At 38.5% G+C, this 26,917-nt stretch overlaps 1 protein-coding gene across 7 annotated transcripts in view; it reads left to right on the forward strand.

The window, feature by feature from the left end:
* Window positions 1–26,917, forward strand: part of trioa (trio Rho guanine nucleotide exchange factor a) — a 183,684-nt gene that overhangs the window by 141,303 nt on the left and 15,464 nt on the right. For 5 of the 7 annotated variants that reach the window (XM_051664228.1, XM_051664229.1, XM_051664230.1 and 2 more), the window contains 29 exons: window positions 1,049–1,164; window positions 1,777–1,899; window positions 1,990–2,184; window positions 2,521–2,636; window positions 2,784–2,850; window positions 3,076–3,185; window positions 3,308–3,377; window positions 3,478–3,567; window positions 3,801–3,893; window positions 5,082–5,193; window positions 5,269–5,459; window positions 5,550–5,651; window positions 6,683–6,712; window positions 6,827–6,978; window positions 7,147–7,246; window positions 7,341–7,584; window positions 8,185–8,480; window positions 11,012–11,182; window positions 23,699–23,794; window positions 23,903–24,051; window positions 24,176–24,242; window positions 24,346–24,449; window positions 24,555–24,624; window positions 24,700–24,789; window positions 24,880–24,972; window positions 25,076–25,126; window positions 25,796–25,873; window positions 26,308–26,499; window positions 26,615–26,795. In XM_051664228.1, the coding sequence (XP_051520188.1) occupies window positions 1,049–1,164; window positions 1,777–1,899; window positions 1,990–2,184; window positions 2,521–2,636; window positions 2,784–2,850; window positions 3,076–3,185; window positions 3,308–3,377; window positions 3,478–3,567; window positions 3,801–3,893; window positions 5,082–5,193; window positions 5,269–5,459; window positions 5,550–5,651; window positions 6,683–6,712; window positions 6,827–6,978; window positions 7,147–7,246; window positions 7,341–7,584; window positions 8,185–8,480; window positions 11,012–11,182; window positions 23,699–23,794; window positions 23,903–24,051; window positions 24,176–24,242; window positions 24,346–24,449; window positions 24,555–24,624; window positions 24,700–24,789; window positions 24,880–24,972; window positions 25,076–25,126; window positions 25,796–25,873; window positions 26,308–26,499; window positions 26,615–26,795 (3,549 nt within the window). The remainder of the gene's footprint in view (window positions 1–1,048; window positions 1,165–1,776; window positions 1,900–1,989; window positions 2,185–2,520; window positions 2,637–2,783; window positions 2,851–3,075; window positions 3,186–3,307; window positions 3,378–3,477; window positions 3,568–3,800; window positions 3,894–5,081; window positions 5,194–5,268; window positions 5,460–5,549; window positions 5,652–6,682; window positions 6,713–6,826; window positions 6,979–7,146; window positions 7,247–7,340; window positions 7,585–8,184; window positions 8,481–11,011; window positions 11,183–23,698; window positions 23,795–23,902; window positions 24,052–24,175; window positions 24,243–24,345; window positions 24,450–24,554; window positions 24,625–24,699; window positions 24,790–24,879; window positions 24,973–25,075; window positions 25,127–25,795; window positions 25,874–26,307; window positions 26,500–26,614; window positions 26,796–26,917) is intronic. The other 2 variants (XM_051664231.1, XM_051664234.1) reach the window with 1 other exon arrangement.

The following is a 26,917-nucleotide window of genomic DNA, read 5'->3' on the forward strand; positions in this document are numbered from 1 at the left end:
CCTAAGTGTGGACGTGGCATAAATTTGTTTTGTCATGGTTTATCGTGTTGTTTTTGTTTTGTTTTCTTGCTTTGTGTTGTGCTGTATTTTGGTTTGGTTTTATGTTTAGTTTTGATTATTGTTGTTTGGTTTGGAATTATCCCCGTAATTAAAGGTGCACTCAGTAATTATTTTCCCCATTTAAAAAAAAAAAAAAAAAAGTTTACTTTTAAAAGAAATTAATTATAATTTTGAAACATATGTATAAAATCGTGACCACTCACATGAGATGAGGACTCTAGTCATATCAGTAACCTTATAAAAATGGACTACTTGCTTAATCTCAGTAATCGTCTTGTTATTGGACACTTTCACCCTTGGTTTAAATTAATCATGGCTGATTGTGAATAGTGATTTTCTACAATGGCATCTGTAAATGAAAACTATTGATTGTGAAGGACGCTGCATCCACACCACTAGGTGTCACTGTAAGTCCAAGATGACACAAACAAAGAGTTACTGAGTGCACCTTTAACAAGGTGATGTTGTGGAAACAAATTTCAACAGTTTGTTTTGTTTTTTGGTTTGGTTTGTTTTTGTTTTTGTTTTGATTTGTTTTGTTTTGACTGGTTTTGTGTTTGGTTTGGTTTAGTTTTTTGTTTTATTTAGTTTTTTGTTTTGGTCTTGATTTTGTGTTTGGTTATTTATTTATTTTTTTTTTTGTTTTTTGTTTTTTTGGGGGGGGGGGGGGGGGGGGTAATTCCATTTATTTGAAATACTGTGAATGTATACATATATAATGATTTGAAGAATTGTGGTTATGTTAGTATGCAGTTACATGGTCACCATTGTATGCTTAAGCAAGACACTTATACCAGGCTGTTCCAGGGGAATTGTCCCTGTAACTCAGCATGGTGATGTTGTGGAAGCAAATTTTACTGGGCCCTGGTCGTGTACTGATAAATAATTGATTTTATTTTGTAACCCTATTTCATCCTCTTTATAACGATGTGCTTCAGATCTGTGGTGTGTCATTGTTGAGAATGATTGTGTGTGTGTGTGTGTGTAGATATCCTAAATGAGTTGCTGCAGAGGGAGAATCGTGTCCTGCACTTCTGGACCATGAGAAAGAGGAGGCTGGACCAGTGTCAGCAGTATGTGGTGTTTGAACGCAGTGCCAAGCAGGTTTGATCTCTCTCTCTCTCTCTCTCTCTCCCCTTCTCCATCTGTTCCTTTGATCTTTCATCTGTCTGATATTTCAGAAAAATATGATACTGACAGACTCATGACTCGCTGCCATGTCTATAATTAACCAATACAGATACTTTATTATTAAGACAATTACCCTTTTTATCAACTCTCACTTACTTTAATCAACACTCACTCTGAAATATGGTGGTCCTCTGTTTGTAGGTGTGTGCTTATTGTGCTTTTCTTCATTCATAATGAATGCTTATTCACAGGGTCATAGAAACGATCTGGAAAATGTGTGTTTGCTTTGCTCATGAATATTAGGCTAATTATATGATGAAATAATTAATATTCAATATGCCAATTGAATAATTGATATTCAATTTACACCCAGGAAAAATTAAACTCGTATCTTTGAAAGATTATCTTTCCAAAAGTGGGGAGACAAACTTAAAAATGTCAAAAAGTTGGGAAGATCAGTTACAGTAGTAGTGCTATGCCCCTGCTCATTTAATCCATTCAATTCTTAATAGGCATGTATTAATAAACATATCAGATTAATTCCTGTTCAGTCATGCTAATAGAGTGTGTTTCTTTGTTTGCCAGGCCCTGGAGTGGATCCACGACACTGGTGAGTTCTATCTGTCCACACACACCTCCACAGGCTCCAGCATTCACCACACACAGGAACTTCTCAAAGAACATGAGGACTTCCACATCACAGCCAAGGTACAACTCCACAGGTCCAATGGCAAACACTTGAGGGGACACCTTTAACTCTGCAATTCCCTAAATCTCATTCTCTTCCTGTGTCCTCAGCAAACCAAAGAGCGCGTGAAGCTCTTGATACAGTTAGCGGATGGCTTCTGTGATAAGGGACACGCCCACGCTGTGGAGATTAAGAAATGGGTGACGGCCGTGGACAAACGCTATCGAGACTTCTCCCTCCGCATGGACAAGTACCGCACCTCTCTGGAGAAAGCACTCGGCATCTCTTCTGACTCGAACAAAGCAGTATGTTTTTCCTATTCTCATTATAGCAGTATGTGTAAGCATTCTGAAAGTCTTGCCACACCACTTGACAGAACTCATGAGTGCACTCTGGATTAGAGCTACAATTCAGACTATTAGCTTGTGTTTTTGCCCACAATCAAAAAGTCTATATTTCCTCATTTTGAAACAGGCTGTCTGCAGATTACATAAAATATCTAGTAAATGCATGAAGCCCCAATGAGATCAAGAATTGTCCCGAAAGAAAAACGTAGTCATCTGGTTTCTAAGTGGCTAATGTTTTCTTGAGTACCAGTGAGACGTTGAAACTGAAACAAGATGGTTTGATCATTTCCACAGAGCAAAGACCTGCAGCTGGACATCATCCCAGCCAGTGCTCCAGGGTCAGAGGTCAAACTGAGGGACGCCGCTCATGAACTTAACGAAGAAAAGCGCAAGTCTGCCCGCAGGAAGGAGTATGTGTTATTTATTTGATAAATGTAATTTGTTACATAGTTAACAGAGTTTTGCTGCAATTTCAAACAAATTCTTACACCTTTAGAAAGAGAGAAACGTGAATGTTTTATGTATTGATTGTTGTTTTGTTATCTGCTTTTGTATAGCTTCATCATGGCTGAGTTGATTCAGACAGAAAAGACTTACGTGCGAGACTTGAGAGAGTGCATGGATGTGAGTATTTCTGCACACTTTTTGTACATCAGTGCTTTTTGACTCGATCATTAAACAACATTGTTCAAAGCTGTTGAATCTATAGTTGTTGATCAAGGCAAATTATGTATTATTATAAACTTCATGCTGATGTTTCTTTTACTTAAGACTGTGCTTTAAATAAATATATACTTTTTAATCTTTTCCCCTCTTTGAATTACGTACTCCCTCTCTTTGTTCACCCAGACATATTTATGGGAGATGACCAGTGGCGTGGAGGAGATCCCACCAGGGATCGTCAACAAAGAGCATATCATTTTTGGTAACATGCAGGACCTCTATGAGTTCCATCATAAGTGAGTTCACAGTTATAACACAAAAAATGTTTTCCAGTCCCTTAAAGTATCCTCTGTATTTGTGCTAGTTTGCAGTATTTCTTGTGATTCAGATTGATTGATTTTCTGTTTCTTTCCACTAGTATATTCCTCAAAGAACTGGAGAAGTACGAGCAGCTTCCTGAAGACGTGGGTCATTGTTTTGTGACTTGGGTGAGTAGAGGTCATTGGGCATGTGTTTGTGCATTAAGAATGTGACTGCTTCTTTCAGATTAGTATCATTACAATGCCTCTGTGCCTTATCTTTTTGTAGGCCGATAAGTTCCAGATGTATGTGAACTACTGCAAGAACAAACCAGACTCCACGCAGCTGATACTTGAGCATGCTGGAGGATACTTTGATGTGAGACATATTTTTATGATTGTTTAACAAACTTCTTTTTTCTTAAGTCAATACCTGAACACTTTTTTTCTTCATATTTTGTGGTTTAGTGTATTTTTTATGGGACTTCATTATCTATGTCAGGGTGCATCAATGCTATGTTCAGTTAAAGGCTGTTGAAAGCAAGGCACACCAATTTGAACCCCAACTGTTAAAGCTGGAATAATGATGTTCTTGTTTTCTTGCTGTTACAGGAGATCCAACAGAGGCATCGTCTGGCCAACTCCATCTCTTCATACCTCATCAAACCTGTGCAGAGAATAACCAAGTACCAGCTGCTCCTCAAGGTAAATACATCTCAGAATCATCTCAAGCATTAAAGGGACAGTTCATACAAAAATCAAACTTATGTTGTTGTTCCACACCATATGGCTTTCTTTCGTTGAATACAAAAGTAGAAATGTCATAGAATGGACATTGCAAAAAAAAAAAAAAAAAGCATTCTCTTAATTAGTCATTTTGTCTTCCAGTTAAAATATCTAAACATTCTTAAGATACATTTACTTGAGAAGCAAAATGGCCTACACTATTTCAAATTAAATTGAGTGTAACAAGTTTGCAAAGAGGTGAAATGAGGAAGTGGGAGATGGCGAATCCAACTCAAAAGGTATTTTTATTTTACAACTCAAAACCACGCTTTTCAGCAGCAACAATTCATCACAGTCTCTGGGTGGTGTGGGTAGCTCTCCCTCCTCCTCACTGGTGTCTGGCTTGCCCTTAAATCTGTCTCAAACTCTCACTGCAATGACAAACAGCTGTTAGAGACAGTCATTGACAGGTGATGATCCTTACCGTTCTCATCTCCCAGTCTCTCTCTCCATTCACATTATGCTTAAAATGAGAAAACTATTTTCCAATGGGGTAGGAAAAATAAACTTATTTCAAAGGGGAAAAAAAGTTTCTTTTTCTAAACCCATTGGCAGATATGTAATTTTTATTTATTTATTTATAGATAAATACCTATCTATCTATATATATATATAAGTTTACAAAATTTTGTCAGATTTCTCTGAAAACAAGACTTAATGTCCTATGTCATTTTGGTTGTCAAGTAAATATATCTTGTTATAAGAATATTTCGATGTTTTTTGTGGAAACCGAGACAAAGTGAATGGGGATCCGGGCTGTTGAGCTTCAAAATGACTTTAAAAATATTATAAAAAATCATCCATACAATGTGTTCGCTGTATTCCAAGTCTTCTGAAGCCATGTGATGTGTGATTTGTGTGAGGAACAAACCAAAATTGTATGTGGTTCCCCATTCACTTTCATTATATGGAAAAGAGTGGCCAGTACATTCTTCAATATTTCTCCTTTTGTGTTCCATGGAAGAAAGTTGTGCGAGTTTGGAACTAAATCATGACACAATTGTCATTTTGGGTGAACTATTGCTTTAAAACCATCTTGTTTCATTGAAGGCCTTGGTGATAAGAAGAGTAGGTTTTTTTGGTAACATGAATCATTTGTGTTTGCAGGAGCTTCTGACGTGTTGTGAGGAAGGCAAAGGTGAAATCAAAGATGGTCTGGAGGTCATGCTCAGTGTTCCCAAGAGAGCCAATGACGCCATGCACTTGAGCATGCTGGAAGGTGAGCAGACCCATTCAGACACATAAACGCACACTGCAGGATGAAAAGATCTCTAATCACATTGAATATTGTCAGGGTTTGATGAGAACATTGAGTCCCAGGGAGAGCTGATCCTGCAGGAGGCCTTCCAGGTGTGGGATCCCAAGACCTTGATCCGTAAGGGACGTGAGCGTCACCTTTTCCTTTTCGAAATGTCTCTCATCTTCAGCAAAGAGGTTAAAGACTCCAATGGCAGGAGCAAGTACCTCTACAAAAGCAAGCTTTTTGTAAGCACCATCTGTTCACACATTAAGTTCAACAACATCTTTATACAATAAATGTCTTCGTTATAAATGCTAGGTTCTCTCTGAATATAGACCTCTGAGCTGGGTGTTACTGAGCACGTGGAAGGCGATCCATGCAAATTTGCTCTCTGGGTCGGACGGACCCCAACCTCAGACAACAAGATTGTCCTCAAGGTAACAGTGTTACTCTTTTTTCTCTTTCTCTCATCTCTCAATGTCTTTTCTTGCTCTGTGTACAAGCATGGCATTGTAATTGCTCTGGCTTTCCACGTTGCTTCTCTCTGTGTAGGTTTTTTGGACTTTAAACTCAGTGTAAAAATGCATATTTTTAAATCAAATCTCCATCGAATTTGCAAAACCTATTGTACAAGGGTTTGGATCTTGAATTTTTTATGAGTTTTAGTGGGATTGCATGCCCAGGCTTAAGCATAATAAGCGGTTTTTTTTGGTATTTTTGGGAATTCACTCATATTTGTTATTCTTTAAAAAAAAACAATTACATTTATTTTAAATTGTTTATTTTAATATTAAAATGCAAATTTAAAATATATCACACTTAACCTGATGTTAACCTTTAACCTTAAAGTTTTTCCTAAAGTGACCTCTAGCAAAAAAAAAAATTATAGCGAAAAAAAAAATGGACAGCTCTTTTCTCTGGCTCTGACTGCATGTTAGTAAAGTGCAAGGAAACAAAAATATTGTTACTGTCTTCTGGTGTTGGCTTTTTTGTCTCACAGTAATTGTTAATGGACTGCATGCTGCTTTGAAATTGAAGGTGAATGTCATAAAGTCCACTGTTTACTGTCAGTTTATATGTGGTTTACATCATATGAGCCAGCTACTTTTTTTATTACATTTTATAACATCAAATAATATCATTACTTTTCAAATTTAATATTTATTATATACTGTATATGAATATATTATGTATATTAAGTTTTTAATTGGAAATCATTATAGTTGTGTAATTTTAGGTTTTGATAATTTTTTAATTAATTACAGTATACTGTGTAAAGCTTGTCACTTTTAATAAACTGTAAATGGTAGTTTTGACTAGTGCAGAAGAACCCATACATAACCATAAACAGCGACACAGAAATTATTAATGTTGTCCATATGTCCCTCTGGCCACTGTCTCATGCAATTTGATATATGGCACTTTATAAAGCAGTAAAATCTTGTATATTTCTATATTTCTAATGAAGCTAAGTCAGGGATGCAAACATGGATCTATGGTGAGTACGGCCACACACTGACTCACCCTTAGTTCATCATAGAAAAGAAAACAAATTAGTATTCTCAACATCATTTATTTCTCTGTCATGCCTTTTCCACATATATACTCGCAGGCCTCCAGTATTGAGAACAAACAGGACTGGATAAAGCACATCCGTGAAGTGATCCAGGAACGCACCATACACCTAAAGGGGGCATTAAAGGAGCCCATCCATATCCCCAAACCTTCCACAACCAAACACAAGGGTCGCAGGTACACCCCAAGGTCAGTGAAACATCTCTACTCTTACCTTTCTATTCTACTTTCTCTCATTCTTATCCTTCAGTTTTAATTTGCAGTCATTTATAGAGGCTGTTCATATAAAACAGTAAAGCTCCTGGCCTTGCTGTTGAAGATTAGCTTTTCATTTCCTATATGTTTTTATGTGTTCAGAGACGGAGAGGATCTGGACAGCCAGGGTGACGGAAGCAGCCAACCAGACACAATCTCACTGGCGTCACGGACCTCTCAGAATACACTGGACAGCGACAAGGTGGAAACCTCATTCTGTGCAAATGACAAACGTCACAACTATTTCTCTTTGCTTATATCCTGAAATTGGGTTTTAATTATTATTATTGCTGTAGTTGTCTGGTGGCTGTGAGCTGACAGTGGTGATCCATGACTTCATGGCCGGTAACAGTAATGAGCTGACGGTGCGGAGGGGCCAGACGGTGGAAGTACTGGAGAGGCTCCATGATAAGCCTGATTGGTGCCTGGTGCGAACCACAGACCGTTCCCCTGCCCTCGAGGGCCTTGTGCCCTGTGCCATGCTCTGTATCGCCCACTCCCGCAGCAGCATGGAGATGGAGGGCATCTTTAACCACAAAGGTGGGCAAAAATCAGAAACACATCCCAAATGCTGATGTCTAAGAATGTTCAAAACTACATATTTAAGTCGACTAGTCAGTGGGTTGTCTGAATGACTAGTCTGTCTAAAACAAACCCTGTTTAATTAGGCTGGTATGGCCATGTCATGATCAGACACGTTTCTTAAGAGGCGTTCACACAGGATATGTTCCTGCATTTAAAATTTTTAGATGTAGCACAACAGAATGGAACAGAACATGTGACTTGACTTGAGCCACTTGAACAGAATTTTAAAATTTGAAATATTTTTAACTCCCAGTGGCCAAAGACATTTGTACAAGATGTCAGTAATTGTCTTGGTATGTATAATGGAGGCAGTGGATGAATTTAAAGTTACAACTTCTCAACAGTTACTATTACTGTTAGTATAGTAAAACCCCAGAGAAATTGCGTCCCTAAATTCATCCCTTTTGAAGTTTTGCCACTGACAAAATATAAAAAACTTTTTGTCAACAAAAGTTGTTGTCACTAGTCACCTATTGTTATGTTTGTGCTTGAAAGGTGTCTTGAAAACTTTATCAGAAAAAAAATCATGATTTTTCTCTCTATTTCTTTTTCCAGACGCTCTCTCAGTGTGCAGTAATGATGCCATCATGCCAGGCTCCTCTGCTACCCTGCAGCCGGGTCATGTGATGGGCTCCCAGAGTTCCCCTGGGCCCAAGCGGCCTGGCAACACATTAAGGAAATGGCTGACCAGCCCTGTGAGGAGACTCAGCAGTGGTAAAGCCGATGGCCATGTGAAGAAGCTGGCTCACAAACACAAGAAGAGCCGTGATGTCAGAAAGGGCGGCGACGCAGGCTCGCAGAAAGACTCGGACGACAGCGCTGCCACACCACAGGATGAGACTTTGGAGGAGGTTTGTGCACTTCCTGTTTTGTCTTCTCCCCGTCTTGCATACCGATTAATATTAGACATTTTTCCATTTTCCATTTAGGGGTCGTGTGACCCAGTGGCAATTAAGAAGCTGCAGCATTGGTGGAAATATTGTGTATTGATAACTTGAAAACTTTAACCGTTTATTTACATGGTTAAATAGGACAACTTGATATAAAATTTCTCCTGTCAAAGAATTTGAGCCAATCATAGAGTTCTGAATGAGATGATGCAATTACTACACACCATTTATTTGTAAGTGTTTGTGAGGTGGAAGTGAAAAATCTATAATCTTGATTTAGTAAGATAAAGTAGCGAACAAAAACAACATTGCATACATTGTGCATTCACCTCCAAATAATGGCTTTGCCGTTTTACTAGAAGTAGCTTTTAGTTCAGTAGTGTTTTGGTGTGTGAATGGTAGCACTATGAATAAAGCACAAGCCCTTACAAATGCAGTTAATTGACCTTAAAAGTTCATTTAAACTGTATGGTTTTTGGTTAAATTTAACAGGTTTCATATGTGTAAGTGGCTATTGTTAAGGGGACTCTATAGTGTGGCAATTTGTGATTACTGGCATTTGCACTGCTAGTCCTCTGTTCTTCTGTTCTCATCAGATGAGCCAAAAAGGCTAAAAAAAAAATATATATATATATATATATATATATATATATATATATACACACAGTTGTGCTCAAAAGTTTGCATACCCTTGGAGAATTGGTAATATATGTATAATATATACCATTTTTAAAGAAAACATGAGCAGGCAAAACACATTTCTTTTATTTCTTATGGGATTCATATTCAACTGTAGGTTATAACAGAATGGCACAATCATAAAACAAAACATGGCAACAAAGAAAAAAATTAAAAGACCCCTGTTCAAAAGTCTGCATACCCTTAGTTCTTAATACTGTGTATTGCCCCCTTTAGCATCAATGACAGTGTGCAGTCTTTTGTAATAGTTGTCTATGAGGCCCCAAATTCTTGCAGATGGTATAGCTGCCCATTCGTCTTGGCAAAATGCCTCCAGGTCATGCAAAGTGTTTGGTCGTCTTGCATGAACCGCATGTTTGAGATCTCCCCAGAGTGGCTCGATAATATTAAGGTCAGGAGACTGTGATGGCCACTCCAGAACCTTCACCTATTTCTGCTTTGACCACTGGAGGGTCAACTTGGCCTTGTGCTTAGGGTCATTGTCGTGCTGGAATGTCCAAGAGCGTCCCATGCGCAGCTTTCGTGCAGAAGAATGCAAATTATCTGCCAGTATTTTCTAATAACATGCTGCATTCGTCTTGCCATCAATTTTCACAAGATTCCCCGTGCCTTTAGAGCTCACACACCCCCAAAACATCAGTGAGCCACCACCATGCTTCACAGTGGGGATGGTATTCTTTTCACTATAGGCCTTGTTGACCCCTCTCCAAACATAGCGCTTATGGTTGTGACCATAAAACTCTATTTTGATCTTGTCACTCCAAATTACAGTGTGCCAGAAGTTGTGAGGCATGTCAAGGTGTTGTTTTTTGTGGCATTGGCGCAGTAAAGGCTTCTTTCTGGCAACTCGACCATGCTGCTCATTTTTGTTCAAGTGTCATCATATTGTGCTCCTTGAAACAACCACACCGTCTTTTCCGGAGCAGCCTGTATTTCTCCTGAGGTTACCTGTGGGTTTTTCTTTGTGTCCCGAACAATTCTTCTGGCAGTTGTGGCTGCAATCTTTCTTGGTCTACCTGACCTTGGCTTGGTATCAAGAGATCCCCGAATTTTCCACTTCTTAATAAGTGATTGAACAGTACTGACTGGTATTATCAAGGCTTTGGATATCTTTTTATATCCTTTTCCATCTTTATAAAGTTCCGTTACCTTGTTATGCAGGTCTTTTAACAGTTATTTTCTGCTCCCCATGGCTCAGTATCTAGCCTGCTCAGTGCATCCACGTGAGAGCTAACAAACTCATTGACAATTTGTACACAGACCCTTATTGCAATTTAAAAAGCCACAGGTGTGGGAAATTAACCTTTATTTGCCATTTAAACCTGTATGTGTCACCTTGTGTGTCTGTAACAAGGCCAAACATTCAAGGGTATGTAAACTTTTGATCAGGGCCATTTGGGTGATTTCTGTTATCATTATAATTTAAAAAGGAGCCAAACAACTATGTCATAATAAATGGCTTCATATGATCACTATCCTTAAATAAAAGACAGTTTTTTTGCATGATCAGTCATATTTTCAAAATCAATGCCAAAATTTCACAATTTCCTCCAGGCTATGCAAACTTTTGAGCACAACTGATATATATATATATATAAAATGTATGTATGTATGTATGTATATGTGTGTAATATAATTTATGTCATGTTATATGTTATGAAATAAAAATCTCATTTTAGATTATAATTTGTGATTAAAGCACTTTTGCTGTTCTTATGAGTCAGTTTAGTATTGTTGCAGTTCTTTAAATTAAAAAAAAATATATATTGTTTTTTCCGCCCAAACCTGCACAGAGGGTGCGCAATGAGGGCCTTAGCAGTGGCACCCTCTCCAAGTCATCATCATCGGGCATGCAGAGCTGTGGGGAGGAAGAGGGAGAGGAAGGTCCTGACACTGTGCCTCTTCCTCCACCCATGGCCATCCAACAGCACAGCCTCCTCCAGCCTGACGCACAGGATGACAAGGTGAGCTGAACCAAGGCAGAGCAGAGCCTGGGTAGGGCTGAGAATGAGTGATGGTGGGAGGGTTGATGCGAGTGAGATTCACTAGGTAGTTAGGTTTTGTTCATTATTTTTTTTATTTATTTATTTTATTTATTTATTTATTTATTTAAGTTTTGGTTTTGTTTAGTGCTACCTGTCCAAAGCAACCTTTAAACCTCAACCTGGTTAGAAAACCTCAAGCTTGTTCAAAGCTTCTTTATGCCATAACCCTTTAATTTAATAGTATCTACACCTGGGTTATGCAGTCTTAACTTTCACTTTCAGTTTTACATTACCTGCTAAATAGAAAATTTAAATTGATCTTGTAGTGACTACAGTGCATGCATTGTAAATCTGTTTCTCTCAACATATTGAGATCTTGTGTGATGGCTAGAAGACAAACTAGTAATTAATAATTGTAATTAATAATAGTAATTGCTCAGCTCCAAAATAGATTCTTCAGCTTGTACAAAAATGTTCCTGTCTCTTCTATAATGGTCACAATTTGATGAAATGCTCCAGTTATAGCTGGGCTCATCCCTGCTCAAGAACAGCTTGTGACACTAATTTGTTTTTCTCTTTTGTTTTGTTTGGGCTGTATTGTTTGCCATAGCATTATGTTGATTTGTGTCCTGTCTTTGTTTTATCTCAGTTCCCATATCTCTCCATCTGATTCCTCCCTTTCTGGTCTCCCTCCTTTCATGTCATTTCTCATTGCTTTCTTTTCCCATAACAACCGGCTTATCAAAAGATCTGAGACCCCCTTTCTTTCTACTTTGATTTTGGTGTCAATTTTGGTTCTTGCTTTTGTTGGTAGAGATTTAGAAGCCGACCACTTCCTAAGAATCTCTGTAGACTTCCTGTTTGAAGTAGTGCTATTTAAAAGCAGATCCCTCTTTTTGGTTTGATTTCATTATTCCACTTTCATCTAAACAAGATTTCCTCTTTCTGCTGTTTAAATCTTTCTGATTTAAACTTAGAAGCTCAAAATGCCCTTATTCATCCTTTCATTTTTTTTTCTTATAATTTTGTACTTTTTACGTTGGTGTTTTATGCAGAGTTTTATATTTATGATTTAGTCCCACATATATATTTTTGGCCTTTTAATTGATTGTTGTCCAATCTGCGTCGTTCTAAGGTGCAGTTTTTTTTTATCGGATCGGGTTCCTTAAACATCTAAATGCAGCTTCAGAGTATCACAGGGCACTTAAGACGAGACAGGTGTATGGAAGCGTCAACATGAGGGAGCAATGGACTAGGTAGAAAGGTCATGTGCCTTTACAATGACTCTGAATCTCAGAAACCAACCTCACTTTTACCCCTTTAACCAACCGTTCAATTCAAACCCCGCCCATTCACCTCCCCCCCCCTCCCCCCCTCTGTGCTTATCCCCTCATTATCCACTCTGCTATCTGATTGGCCTATAAAAGTTAAGCAGACCCGAGGCCACTCCCAGACACAAATTGGAAAGTCTGGAAGGCACAGCAAGGGTGAGACTTTCTGCTGGATTTCCCTCTATTTCTATTTGAATGTTCCTGATTGCCAGTTTTGAAAGAGCCTAAAGTAAAGAAACACTCAGTTGTTTCAAATCTCAGGTGCAGTGTGTCGAGCATCAAACTATTTTCAACCTGAAGTCTGTGGTTCATAATGTCAAAAAGAGGACATAATGGTTCATTTGGGGTGGATTTGTTAGGAGATTTAAAGAAGAGTTCTCCCAAAAATGAAAATTCTGTCATCATTTACTCATTTCGTTTCAAACCTGCACAAAAGGAGGAATTTTGAAGGAATTTTGTTTACTGGTTTCAGTACAATGTAATTTGATAGTGACTCACTTTAAAGCTTAAAAAAAGGACCAAATGGTGTCATAATAGTAGTCAATGCAACTCGTGCGTCATATTGCAAGATTATTTTAGAAGATTTTACAGTGGGCAATTTTGATTTCTGCCATAGCTGTCCTTTGTGCATTCATGAAAAGCTTGTTCACAATGGCTCGCGCTTAAACTGGAAGCAAAAACCAACAAAAGTTATCGCGCAAGCACACGAACAAGCTTCTCTCAAACACTCATGAACGCTTAATGGAGAGCTATGGCAAGAGTCAAGATTTTCACTGTAAAATAACATTTTTGTTTTTTATTAAAACCTATCATATGTCTTCAGAAAAATAAGATGCATGGACTACTTTTATGACACTTTTGGGTCCTTTTTAAATCTATAAAGTGAGTCACTATCTGTCATTGTATTGAAATCAACAAACAGGACATCCTACAGAATTCCTGTTTTTGTGTTACGCAGAAGAAAGTCATTCAGGTTTGGAACGACATGAGGGTGAGCACTCCTGAATACTCCTTTAAGGCACATTGAATGTTCAGTATTATTTATAATGAATGAAAAATTATACTGCTGCTACTTTGTCTATGTTAAAATGGCTAATTTGCAGCATCTTACATATAAAAACAGTGAGCTGGATGAGAGAAAACTTAAAAGAGTGAAAAACATGTAACATTGTAGCTAAATATGTTTGCTAACTAGTCCATAGAAAAAGTAACTTGGATTGTAGAGTAATAGTAATCATTCATTATTGTAATATTGTTGCAGTGTTCGTCCTGTTGCTAGGCTGGTTGTTTTCTAGATTGCAATGGACTGTTTTTCTGATGGGACACGTAGAAGGAATAGTTCACCCAAAATGTTTTATTCTCTCATCATTTACTCACCCTCATGCCTATGGAAGTAAATTCATGACACATCTTCAAACGTGTTGAATTGCTCTAATCGGAAAAATAAATGTATTGTATTATAAGTGCTTGTATTTAAATGCATTGAATTTACAGTGCTTGCATTTAAGTGTTGCATTTACAGTGCTTGCATTTTGGGAGGATGAAATTTAACGTTGTATTTTTAAGCATTGAATATTTCATTTGGAAACATTTCACAACTAATTTCATTATTAAAAATTCAACAATAAATATTCACCTTCCAAAGTTCTTTTCCAAAATATTCAGTTCATTTGAAAATACGAATTCAACCCGTTCTATTTCACTTAACAAAATTTGCTTCTTCAAATTCAGTGGTTCAAATTCGGTTGGAAAATAAACCTTCTACATCCAGGATCTGCAGGAAAAGCAGCAGAGTACCGATGCACAATCTCAACCTGGTGCTATTCGTTCTCACCAGTAAGTGGTGCAATGCAATCTGGTGTTGACTGCTGAAGACCAAAGCTACAGGTAGAAAGACCAGCCGTTTTGATAGTTTGTTTTTCAATTTGAAAAGAAATGAGCAGAAATGGAAAAAGTGAGAATATTAAATAAAATAATATATTACAATAAAAATAATAAATGAATAAATGAAAATTAATTAGGTCTTAATCAACAAACAATAGGCCAACCTTTTGTGCACGAGTTGGTACAAAGTGGCTGATATTGTGTCTTCCCAGGAGATCAGCAGTTACAGAAATGCTCAAACCAGCCAGTCTGTCACCAACAATCATGCCACGCTCAAAATCACTGAGATCACATTTTTCCCCATTCTGATGGTTGATGTGTACATTAACTGAAGCTTGTATCTGCATGATTTTATGCACTGCACTGCTGCCACACGAACTGCTAATTAAATAATCACATGGATGATTGTTGGTGCCAGATGGGCAGAATCCTGTTCTGTGTGCATTTGTTCAGTTTCCAGCCAAAAAACTTAAGGCCACGTGAGAGCCCCTTATGAGTCACATCGCGTACATTCACATTACATGCATTTATTGCGTCACATTCATTAATCTCTATGATTGAGCATCAACACATCTGAAACTCCGTCTTACTAAAGCCATCATTAGTCCTTTCATTCAATTCTGTAATAGTTAGATAATAAATTTCGGTCCCTTGATAAGGTTACAAACAACTGCATGTTTGTTAGTGTTTCACCTTATTTTCATTTTGAGAAGACAAACACATGGACATACTGGCCAAAGTGATCAGCACCTTTGGACTGGACAGCTCCAGTAATGAAGCACTTAAGTTCTACTTTATAACGAGCGATCTACATGCTGGTTTGAGAAACAGCCGTTACTCCATCGTAAAATAACGAGCGATCTACATGCTGGTTTGGGAAACAGTTGTTACTCCATCATAAAATAACGAGCGACGTTAGTTGTGATGATTGTTAAAGCTTAAGATGCAACGTTATCGGGAAACCCAGCCCTTGTCTATTAAGATGCTCTCAGCTCTGTACGATTACTTCAGAGCACTAAATCTATGAGCATTTTCAAGTTTTAAGTTGCGATGGCTTTGGGAAACGGGAGGCAAAACTAAGATGAATCGTAAGATGTATTCTAGGATCTAGGCTTATGATGCTTTTAGGAAACGAGGACCAGAGCTGCGCAGTGCGCTCGCATCTGCAATTAGAAATTTGAAACCATTCACATGTGAGCAATAATCTTTGTTTCTATCTTGGAAAATCCACAAATGTAGCAAATTGACAGCGTTGCAACAAAGAACTTGTAAAATGCATCTGATGTCTACTTTGCTATTGTAAAATCTAGGACACGTCTTCTGGGTGGAGGTAATGGGCATTTTCCAAACTGCATTGAAGTGCACTTCAGGAAGGGGACACCACTCGAAGAGTCGTTCCAAACAAAGAACATTTATTTTTTCACAAAGGGCCCTTTTACAAGAATTTTAGTGAAGGGTACATTCAAAATGTAATGCCATGCTCTCTTTAGAGAGCCCACATCAAGCGCTTTGTCCTTTGTAGTGAGTAGGGCATAGGGATGATCACTTTTGATTGGAATTCGCCCAAATGTTCCCTCTGCGCTGTGCGCCGTGCCCCATCACGCTGCCACGCTCAAGAGATGCAATCCATAATTTAATGAGCTGTAAGCAAAAAAACGAGAGCAGGAGAAATTGAGAGGCGATCAAATGAAATGCAAAATATTATTCTGTTTGTCTGACAAGTCATGCATGTGAGTCCTTTATCTAGATGCTTGACTTGAAGAGAACATGCTTAAAGATGTTGAACTTTGACACAGTAACACTGAATTCAATATGTGTCTTGTAGAAACACCATGTCATGTGTTCCTCTAATAGACTTTTCATATTAATAGTTGACAGAAAATTAATATAATAACATTATAATGAATATAATGTATAATAAATGTTAATACAAATATTTATTATAATGGTTGTAATTTATTCTTGTAGTGTTACTACAAAGCAGGAAATAGGAAAATGCATATTCTTTAGTGTGTTGGAGTTTCAGAAATGGCTAGAATTATCTGAACATGAATATTATTAGTAGTATAAGTATGTCATTATTATTTCAAAATGTGGTATGGATATGGGATTTATTATTTTGCACTCTCTGTTTAAGTTTCTGTACATGTAAAACACTAAACAATTAAGTCAAGAATGTTTGAAGTTGAATTTAATTTGGTCAGTGCTAAGGGTTAGTCTCAGACAGCATGAAATTTTTTTGTTGTAAAAAAAAATACACATTAATTTACAGCCTACCCAGTTAAGGTCACGAGGGTACTGGAGACTATCCCAGCTACATGGGCCGTATCAAGACAGGGAAACATCCTTAACAGGTGGATTAAATTAATATGCAATTATTCCATTAATATGATTTGCTGAAACGGGTATTTTTTTTATCTAACATTGTACCATGGTGAATACTGAGCCTTGTTTTACCAAAAAAATACAAATAAAAATGTTATCGAGTTTCCCGAACTACGTAAATATCTGCATATTAATGTCGGTGCTGAAGTAAATATTTCCAAAAAACCAAGGACTTCTACACAGTCGAGGATATTTAAAATCAGAAGTGTATTGACAGACATAAAAAATTGAATAAACATTCAAATAATCTTATCTATGCTAACATTATACGTATTGTACATCATGATGGTGCCACGGATGGCCACCTCTGTGTGGAGCGCTTCTATTGTTTTGTTATTTTTCTTTGTTTGTCCTGTGTTTAGTAATCTTTTTTTCAGTCAGTTTTACCAGAGACGAACTGCTGAACATTCGACAGCATACACCAGTCAATCTTTTCCCGGATTTTGAATATTCGGACGTTTTGTTTGACATTTTAGTCGGAGGCGCGGCTGTGTTGTTTAAATGCGCCATGAGACGCAGGCGAGGGAGACGAGCAGGCGCGCAAACAGCTTTGGGACTATCTGATCACTGTCTGGTTCATCTTCTTCCAACCTACAGACAGAAATAAAAATCTGCTAAGCCTGTATTAAGGACTGTAAAGGGATGGACCAACGAAGCAGAGCTGGAACTACAAGCCTGCTTTGACTGCTCTGATTGGAGTGTTTTTGAGGCTGCAGACACCAATCTGGATACTGTTACATCATATATCAGTTTTTGTGAGGATATGTGCATTCCTACTAGGACTTATTTAACATTTAACAACGACAAACCATGGTTTACAGCGGAACTCAGGCAGCTTCGTCAGGCCAAAGAGGATGCTTACAGAATTGGGGATAAAGTCTTGTACAATCAGGCCAGGAGCACACCGAATAAGGGAATCAGAGTGGCTAAAAGAAGATACTCCGAGAAGCTGAATAACAAGTTTTCAGCTAACGACCCTGCATCAGTGTGGAGTGGCATGAAACAACTTACGAATTACAGGACTCCTGCCCCCAACCCTGTGGTGGACCAACAACTGGCTGATGACCTGAATGTGTTCTGCAGTAGATTTGAAAGGCCCAGTCTCACACCCCACACCCACTCTGACCTTCAATTCACACAAACACCAACACCTCCTGCAACCCCCCTCCTCCCCCCTCCTGGTACTCAACCTGCACTTAAGATCTGTGAAGATGATGTGAGCGGCGTCTTTCGACAACAAAGGATAAGGAAAGCACATGGCCCAGATAGCGTTTCACCTGCTTGTCTTAGATCCTGTGCTAACCAGCTGACCCCCATCTTCACACAGATCTTCAGTAGATCACTGGAGCAGTGTGAAGTCCCATGCTGCTTCAAACGTTCCACTATCATCGCCATCCCAAAGAAACCAAAAATTACAGGACTTAATGACTACAGACCTGTCGCCTGACGTCTGTGGTCATGAAATCATTTGAGAGACTGGTGTTGGCCCACCTGAAGAACATCACTGGACCCTTTCTAGATCCCCTTCAATTTGCTTATCGAGCAAACAGGTCTGTGGATGATGCAGTCAGCATGGGATTGCATCATATCCTGCAACATCTGGACAGACCAGGGACATATGCAAGGATCCTTTTTGTGGACTTCAGTTCAGCTTTCAACACCATCATCCCAGCTATACTCCAGAATAAATTACACCAACTCTCTGTTCCCATGTCTATCTGTCAGTGGATTACCAGCTTCATGACGGACAGGCAGCAGGTTGTAAGACAGGGGAAACTCACTTCCAGCACCTGTACAATCAGCACTGGTGCCCCCCAGGGAAGTGTGCTTTCCCCACTACTCTTCTCCCTCTACACCAATGACTGCATCGCCAAGGACCCCTCTGTCAAGCTCCTGAAGTTTGCAGATGACACCACTGTCATCGGCCTCATCCGAGATGATGATGAGTCTGCATACAGAAGGGAGGTTAAACAGCTGGCTGTCTGGTGCAGTCAAAACAACCTTGTGCTGAACATGCTCAAAACGGTGGAGATGATTGTGGACTTTAGGAGGAACACCCCAACACTGACCCCCCTCACCATTCTAAACAGCACAGTGGCAGCATTGGAGTCATTCAGGTTCCTGGGCACTACCATCTCACAGGACCTGAAGTGGGAGACCCACATTGACTCCATTGTGAAAAAGGCCCAGCAGAGGTTGTACTTCATTCGGCAGCTGAGGAAATTCAACCTGCCACAGGTGCTGCTGATACAGTTCTACTCAGCTGTCATTGAGTCTGTCCTCTGCACTTCAATAACTGTCTGGTTTGGTTCAGCTACGAAATCAGACATCAGATGACTACAAAGGACAGTTCGGACTGCTGAGAGGATTATTGGTTGCCCCCTGCCCCCCCTTCAAGAACTATACACTTCCAGAGTGAGGAAGAAGGCTGGAAAAATCACTCTGGACCCCACTCACCATGCCCACTACCTTTTTGAACTGTTGCATTCTGGCCGACGCTTCAGAGCTCTGAGCACCAGAACCGTCAGGCACAGGAACAGTTTTTTCCCTCAGGCCATCCATCTCATGAACAGTTAAATTGCCCCATTGAGCAATAACTATGTGCAATACACAGTTTAGTCTTTCTTATATTTATCCAACATCCAACCTCTTCTGCCTTTTCATTCCTCCTGAAAAATAAAATAAAATAAAAATTTGCACTGTACATAACAGATTTGTATTTACACTGTACATAACAGATTTGTATTTACACTGTACATAACAGATTGTATTAGATTTGCACTACCCATGTGTATGTGTGCATGTATGTGTTTGTGTTTCTGTATGTATGTGTATAATTAGTTTTTATTTTTATTATTTTTATTATTATTATCTATGTCTTGCTGCCATTTTTGTATGCCTTGTATGTGTAAGCATACTTGGCAATAAAGCTCATTCTGATTCTGATTATATTAATTTCTAGCAGAGACATCTCTGAAAAAAGAAAAAAAAAAAACATGTTCCTGGGATAGGCTGCAGCACCTTCACAACCTTACATAGGATAAGTGGTAATAAATTAATGTGTATTTTTTACAACAAATAATAATTTAGGCTGAGTTTCCCGATAACAAGTTGCAACGTTAACTTTTATGATCATCTTAATTAACGCCCCTCATTATTTTACATAGAGAACGCCTGTTTCCCAAAACAGAAGTAGAACTTAAATGTTTTTTTTATAGGAGCTGTCCTGTTCAACACTGAAACCTTGGCCAAAATGTCCAGGAGTTTGTCTTCTCAACATGACAATAATGCGGAAATACTGACAAGCATGAAATTATATGTAACCTTGCCAAGATGCCAAAAGTTAATGACGATCACTGCATTTAATTAAAGAAATAATGATGACTTTGGTAAGATGGGGTTTCAGATAGATTTGTGAACGCACGCAATGTGAATCATAATAAGGGGCTTTAATGTAGCCGGAAACTGAGTGCACACGGTATTGTCATTTTTCTATTTCATAAAATGCATCACACATTTATTTATTTTTCTAAATTAAGTTTTTGAATCAGTGAATGTAAAACCTGGTTAGGGCTGAAACGATTACTCGATGTTATCGACAAAGTCGACAAAAAAATATTGTCGACAAAAATTTTCGTTGTCGAATAGTCATTAGTCATTTGATCTCATTTAACGTAACATGCACGGCATTGAGGAACTGATGATGGCTTGACCAATCAGTGGAAAGGTGCGTTTCATGCCCACCCACATGTGCAAATCAAATATTTATCTATTTTCTACCCATGAACAATTTAAAAAAAACAAAACAAACTATCAAAACATACATGGTTCTTCTCTCTACCTGTATCTTTGGTCTTCAGCAGTCAACAACTGATTGCATTGCACCACCTACTGGTGAGAACGAATAGCATCAGGTTTTGATTGTGCATCGGTACTCTGCTGCTTTTCCTGCAGTTCCTGGTTGTAGAAGAATGAATTTCCAACTGAATTTAAACCACTAAATTTGAGGAAGCAAATTTTGTTAAGTGAAATAAAACGGGCTGAATTTTACCTGTCGTATTTTCAAATGAACTGAATATTTTGGAAATGAACTTTGGAAGGTGAATATTTATTGCTGAATTTTTAATAATGAAATTAGTTGTGAAATGTTTCCAAATGAAATATTCAATGCTTAAAAATACAACGTTAAATTTCATCCTCCCAAAATGCAAGCACTGTAAATGCAACACATTTAAATGCAAACACTGTAAATTCAATGCATTTAAATTCAAACACTTACAATACAATGCATTTATTTTTTCGATTAGAGCAGTTCAACATGCTAGTATGCTTCAAAGACTTTAGACATGAATTTACTTCCATACATGCCATCCCAGATGTGAATGACTGTCTTTGTTCTGGTGAACACAAATTAAGATTTTTAGAAGAATTTCTCAGCTCTGTAGGTCCATACAATGCAAGTGAATGGTGACCTAAATTTTGAAGCTCCAAAAAGCACACAAAGGCAGCATAAAAGTAATCAATAAGACTCCATTGATTTCAAGCTCGATTACACTTAGTGATTGATACATGCGCAGAGCACTAGATGGCATTAGGATGTGCAATCGAGCTTACCACTGGAGTCGTATTGATAAACTTCATGCCGCCTTTAGGTGATTTTTGAAGCTTCAAAGTTTTGGTCAGCACTTACTTGCATTGTATGGACCAACAGATCTGAAATCTTCTCCTAAAAATCTTCATTTGTGTTCAGCAGAAGAAAGTAAGTCATACACATCTGGGATGGAATGAGTGCGAGTACATGAGAGAATTTTGGGTAAACTTTATTTGGGTGAGCTAATTTACAGACAAGATAATACATAAATTCAACTAAGATCAGTATTTTATGACCTTATATTTATATATTTGGTAAGTATCCATGTTATAAACGGGATATCGTTCAGTCAGCCGGTCATTATCGCAGAATAAAACAGACTGGTGGTACATTCCTTATTTATCAAATGTATACAGTATATGGACCAGAGACTGTTTACAAGTGCAGATTTCGCACCTGTTCACAATGGTGTGATGCCAGACACATGATAATATTAGTGTTACTAATGGATGCCATGAAGATAATGTAGTTTATTACAAACTGAAACTGTATAAACATCCTAGAACGGAGAGAATGAAGATAAACTAGGACATACAGTGTATCCGGTAAGTATTCACAGCGCTTCACTTTTTCCACATTTTGTTATGTTACAGCCTTATTCCAAAATGGATTAAATTCATTATTTTCCTCAAAATCCTACAAACAATACCCCATAATGACAACATGAAAGAAGTTTGTTTGAAATCTTTGCAAATTTATTAAAAATAAAAAATGAAAAAAATCACATGTACATAAGTATTCACAGCCTTTGCCATGACACTCAAAATTGAGCTCAGGTGCATCCTGTTTCCACTGATCATCCTTGAGATGTTTCTACAACTTGATTGGAGTCCACCTTTGGTAAATTCAGTTGATTGGACATGATTTGGAAAGGCACACACCTGTCTATATAAGGTCCCACAGTTAACAGTACATGTCAGAGCACAAACCAAGCCATGAAGTCCAAGGAATTGTCTGTAGACCTCCGAGACAGGATTGTATCGAGGCACAAATCTGGGGAAGGGTACAGAAAAATTTCTGCAGCATTGAAGGTCCCAATGAGCACAGTGGCCTCCATCATCCGTAAATGGAAGAAGTTTGGAACCACCAGGACTCTTCCTAGAGCTGACCGCCTGGCCAAACTGAGCGATTGGGGGAGAAGGGCCTTAGTCAGGGAGGTGACCAAGAACCTGATGGTCACTCTGACAGAGCTCCAGCATTTCTCTGTGGAGAGAGGAGAACCTTCCAGAAGAACAACCATCTCTGCAGCACTCCACCAGTCAGGCCTGTATGGTAGAGTGGCCAGACGGAAGCCACTCCTCAGTAAAAGGCACATGACAGCCCGCCTGGAGTTTGCCAGAAGGCACCTGAAGGACTCTCAGACCATGAGAAACAAAGACTGAACTCTTTGGCCTGAATGGCAAGCGGCATGTCTGGAGGAAACCAGGCACCGCTCATCACCTGGCCAATACCATCCCTACAGTGAAGCATGGTGGTGGCAGCATCATGCTGTGGGGATGTTTTTCAGCGGCAGGAACTGGGAGACTAGTCAGGATCGAGGGAAAGATAAATGCAGCAATGTACAGAGACATCCTTGATGAAAACCTGCTCCAGAGCGCTCTGGACCTCAGACTGGGGTGAAGGTTCATCTTCCAACAGGACAACGACCCTAAGCACACAGTCATGATAACAAAGGAGTGGCTCTGGGACAACTCTGTGAATGTCCTTGAGTGGCCCAGCCAGAGCCCAGACTTGAACCCGATTGAACATCTCTGGAGAGATCTGAAAATGGCTGTGCACCGATGCTCCCCATCCAACCTGATGGAGCTTGAGAGGTCCTGCAAAGAAGAATGGGATAATAGGTGTGCCAAGCTTGTAGCATCATACTCCAAAAGACTTGAGGTTGTAATTGGTGCCAAAGGTGCTTCAACAAAGTATTGAGCAAAGGCTGTGAATACTTATGTACATGTGATTTATTTTATTTTTTTTAATAAATTCGCAAAGATTTCAAACAAACTCCTTTCACATTGTCATTATGGGGTATTGTTTGTAGAATTTTTAGGAAAATAATGAATTTAATCCATTTTAGAATAAGGCTGTAACATAACAAAATGTGGAAAAAGTGAAGCGCTGTGAATACTTTCCGGATGCACTGTAAATACATACCTGAATGAAACCTGACTCCAGTTTAGCTCCATATGGTTAATTTGTCCTGTGTCATTCAGTCTTGCCTTTTTCCTTCTTTCACTTTCTTTATCTCTGCAGACCTCTTCCCGTCTCTCTGTCCGTCCCTCCAGTTCTGAGACCCCCAGCGCTGCTGAGCTAGTCAGTGCCATTGAGGAGCTGGTCAAAAGCAAGATGGTAAGAAGTGCCCAGATGTGTTTCAGTGTGTCTGTTGATTTAATGAACACTATGAGGATTGTTTCACTGTGCACTCTGGGTAACTGTCAGTGTCTCATGTCAACACAGGCTCTGGAGGATAGACCCAGCTCTCTGTCTGTGGAACAGAGGGACAGCAGCAGCCCCTCTTTCAACCCCTCTGACAACTCCCTTCTGTCTTCCTCATCCCCAATCGATGAGATAGAGGAACGCAGGACCGGCTCCCTCAAGAGACGCCAGTATGTCACTAGTGCCAGTGCTGCTGAATCACTTATCCATCCTTTTTTTTTTTTTTTTTTTTTTTTTTTTATTACTCATTCACTGTCAGTCTCAGTAACACCTGTCACCTCACTTTGTGTTTAGTTATGTGCTTCTGGAACTGGTTGAGACAGAGAGGGACTATGTGAGGGATCTTAGTTTGGTTGTTGAGGTGAGCGAATCTCCTGCTAACTGAATTCTGAGATACAGAGAGTGATTATGTGGCTAGATCTGAAGTCCGTCCTGTCTCTGATGTGGTGATGTGTGTCTGACAGGGTTACATGACCAGGATGAGAGAAGACGGAGTCCCAGATGATATGAAGGGCAAAGATGAGATTGTTTTCGGCAACATCCAGCAAATATTTGACTGGCACAAAAAGTATGTATCCACAATGTGGCGTCACATTGGCCGACAATGTAATTTTCTATCAGTAGATGGCAATGTGAAGACAGCTAAGACTAACTATAATCTCTGATGTTCCAGTTTCTTTCTGGGAGAGCTTGAGAAGTGCCTTGAGGACCCTGACCGGCTAGGCCCTCTGTTCGTCAAACATGTATGCTTTCCCATCTTTATAAATGTATCTGCTATAATATAATATTGTGTGTTTTTAACTATTTGTGCATTTCAGGAACGGAGGCTGCACATGTACATTGTTTACTGCCAGAACAAACCCAGATCTGAGCACATTGTCTCAGAGTACATTGACACCTATTTTGAGGTATGTAACTGAAGCCACTGCTCTGATTTTAATGTTGCCACCATGTATTTCAGCCTGTTCTAGAGCGTGCATTTCCTTATGTTCTTGCAGGATCTGAAGCAGCGTCTGAGTCACAGGCTTCAGATCACTGATCTGCTCATTAAACCTGTGCAGAGAATTATGAAGTACCAGCTGCTGCTGAAGGTTTTTGTCTTTCCAGTCCACTGCAGTCTCACCGTTTCACACTTACTTTCAGAGTTGTTAGTCTGGTCATGGTTCTGACAATATTGCTTTGTCTTATTTCCAGGATTTTCTCAAATTCTCCAAGAAAGCTGGAATTGAATCACTAGAATTGGAGGTTAGATTAGTTTTTATTTATAGTGTTGGTAGTTTATATATTTTTTATATAGTTTATATTCACTACCGGTCAAAAGTTTTGAAACACTCATTCTTTATTATAATTTTTCTTCACATTTTAGAATAATAGTGAAGTCATCAAAACTGTGGAATAACAGAAATGGAAATATGGGAATTATGTTATGACTAAACAAAATCCAAAATAAATCAAAACTGTGTTATATTTTAGCATCTTCAAAGTAGTCACCCTTTTCCTAGATTTTGCAGACATGTACTCTTGACATTTTCTCAACCAACTTCTTCAGGTATCACCCTGGGATGCTTTTTAAACAGTATTGAAGGAGTTCCCATCTATGTTGGGCACTTATTGGCTGCTTTATTATTATTTATATAATTATTTTTATTATTTGAGTTTTATAATGAATTAAATGAATATGGTGGCACAATTATATTTTTGTCTACAAAACTAATTTCAAACATTTAAGCATACGCCTTCAGATCAAAAGATTAAGATTATGAGAAACATTTCAGTCAAGTATTTCAAAACTTTTGACCTGTGTGTGTGTGTGTGTGTGTGTGTGTGTGTATATATATATATATATATATATATATATATATATATATATATTCGTTTTGGAATATGTCTTCATACTGTGTTCTTGTGTTGTAGAAAGCAGTTGAGGTCATGTGCATTGTACCAAAAAGATGCAACGACATGATGAATGTTGGTAGACTCCAGGGATTTGATGTAAGAAACCATCTCTGTTACCTTCTTTACTGTATGTCAATAAATCATTGCGGTGGATAATGAAACTACTTTGATGTGATTTCATGTATTAAATTTGTAATTTTCTGTTTTATTTTTTCATTTCAACTATGGGTTCTTGGTTTCAGTTTAGTTTTTATTTCATGGACACTTTTCTATTTCGTTTTTAGATATTTTATTATATATATTTATATATACAGTATATTTACTAGATGAGGAATCAGTTTAGGACTCAACATCATTATTTCATCTAAATGTTTTCAATTATTTTAAAATGATATTTTTACCTAAATGTTTTTTATTTTTTGTTTATTTCCTTACTACTACAGGATTTTTATTATTTGTGAATTTTTATTTTGGAACAGTAACCCTGTTTAACATAAGTTCATCTAAATGACTCTCTCTGTCCCTCTCAGGGTAAGATCATCGCTCAGGGGCGTCTCCTCCTGCAGGACACCTTCATGGTGGCTGAACCCGATGGAGGTTTGCTGAACAGGATGAAGGAGAGAAGAGTCTTTCTCTTTGAGCAGATTGTCATCTTCAGTGAACCTTTAGATAAAAAGAGAGGTTTCTCAGTGCCTGGCTACTTGTACAAATACAGCATCAAGGTACAGACAGCCTAATCTCTCTGGGTTTTTGGTATCTGGCTTTGTTACATTCATTGATAAGTGACAAAGTGAAGACTTCATAAATAAAGTTTACCCAAAAAATGCTTGTATATAGATGAGCTGTCTGGGGCTGGAGGATATTGTGGATGGAGACACCTGTAAGTTTGCACTCACATCCAGAATGTCTAATGGCAGCACAGAGGCCTTTATTCTGCATTCAAGCCACCCTGGAGTTCGACAGGTCTGGATTCTGCAGATCACTCAAATCTTGGAGAGTCAACGCAATTTCCTCAATGGTACGGCAACCATTAGCAATATTAATTCTGCTGGTGTTGTTCAGCACATAACACCTTTACATATATTAAACACATGCCAAGACATTAAACCGAACAAACAAAAATAATGATTTTTGAACTGA

Source organism: Myxocyprinus asiaticus, chromosome 30, assembly GCF_019703515.2.
Source record: "Myxocyprinus asiaticus isolate MX2 ecotype Aquarium Trade chromosome 30, UBuf_Myxa_2, whole genome shotgun sequence".
NCBI classification, from domain to species: Eukaryota; Metazoa; Chordata; class Actinopteri; order Cypriniformes; family Catostomidae; genus Myxocyprinus; species Myxocyprinus asiaticus.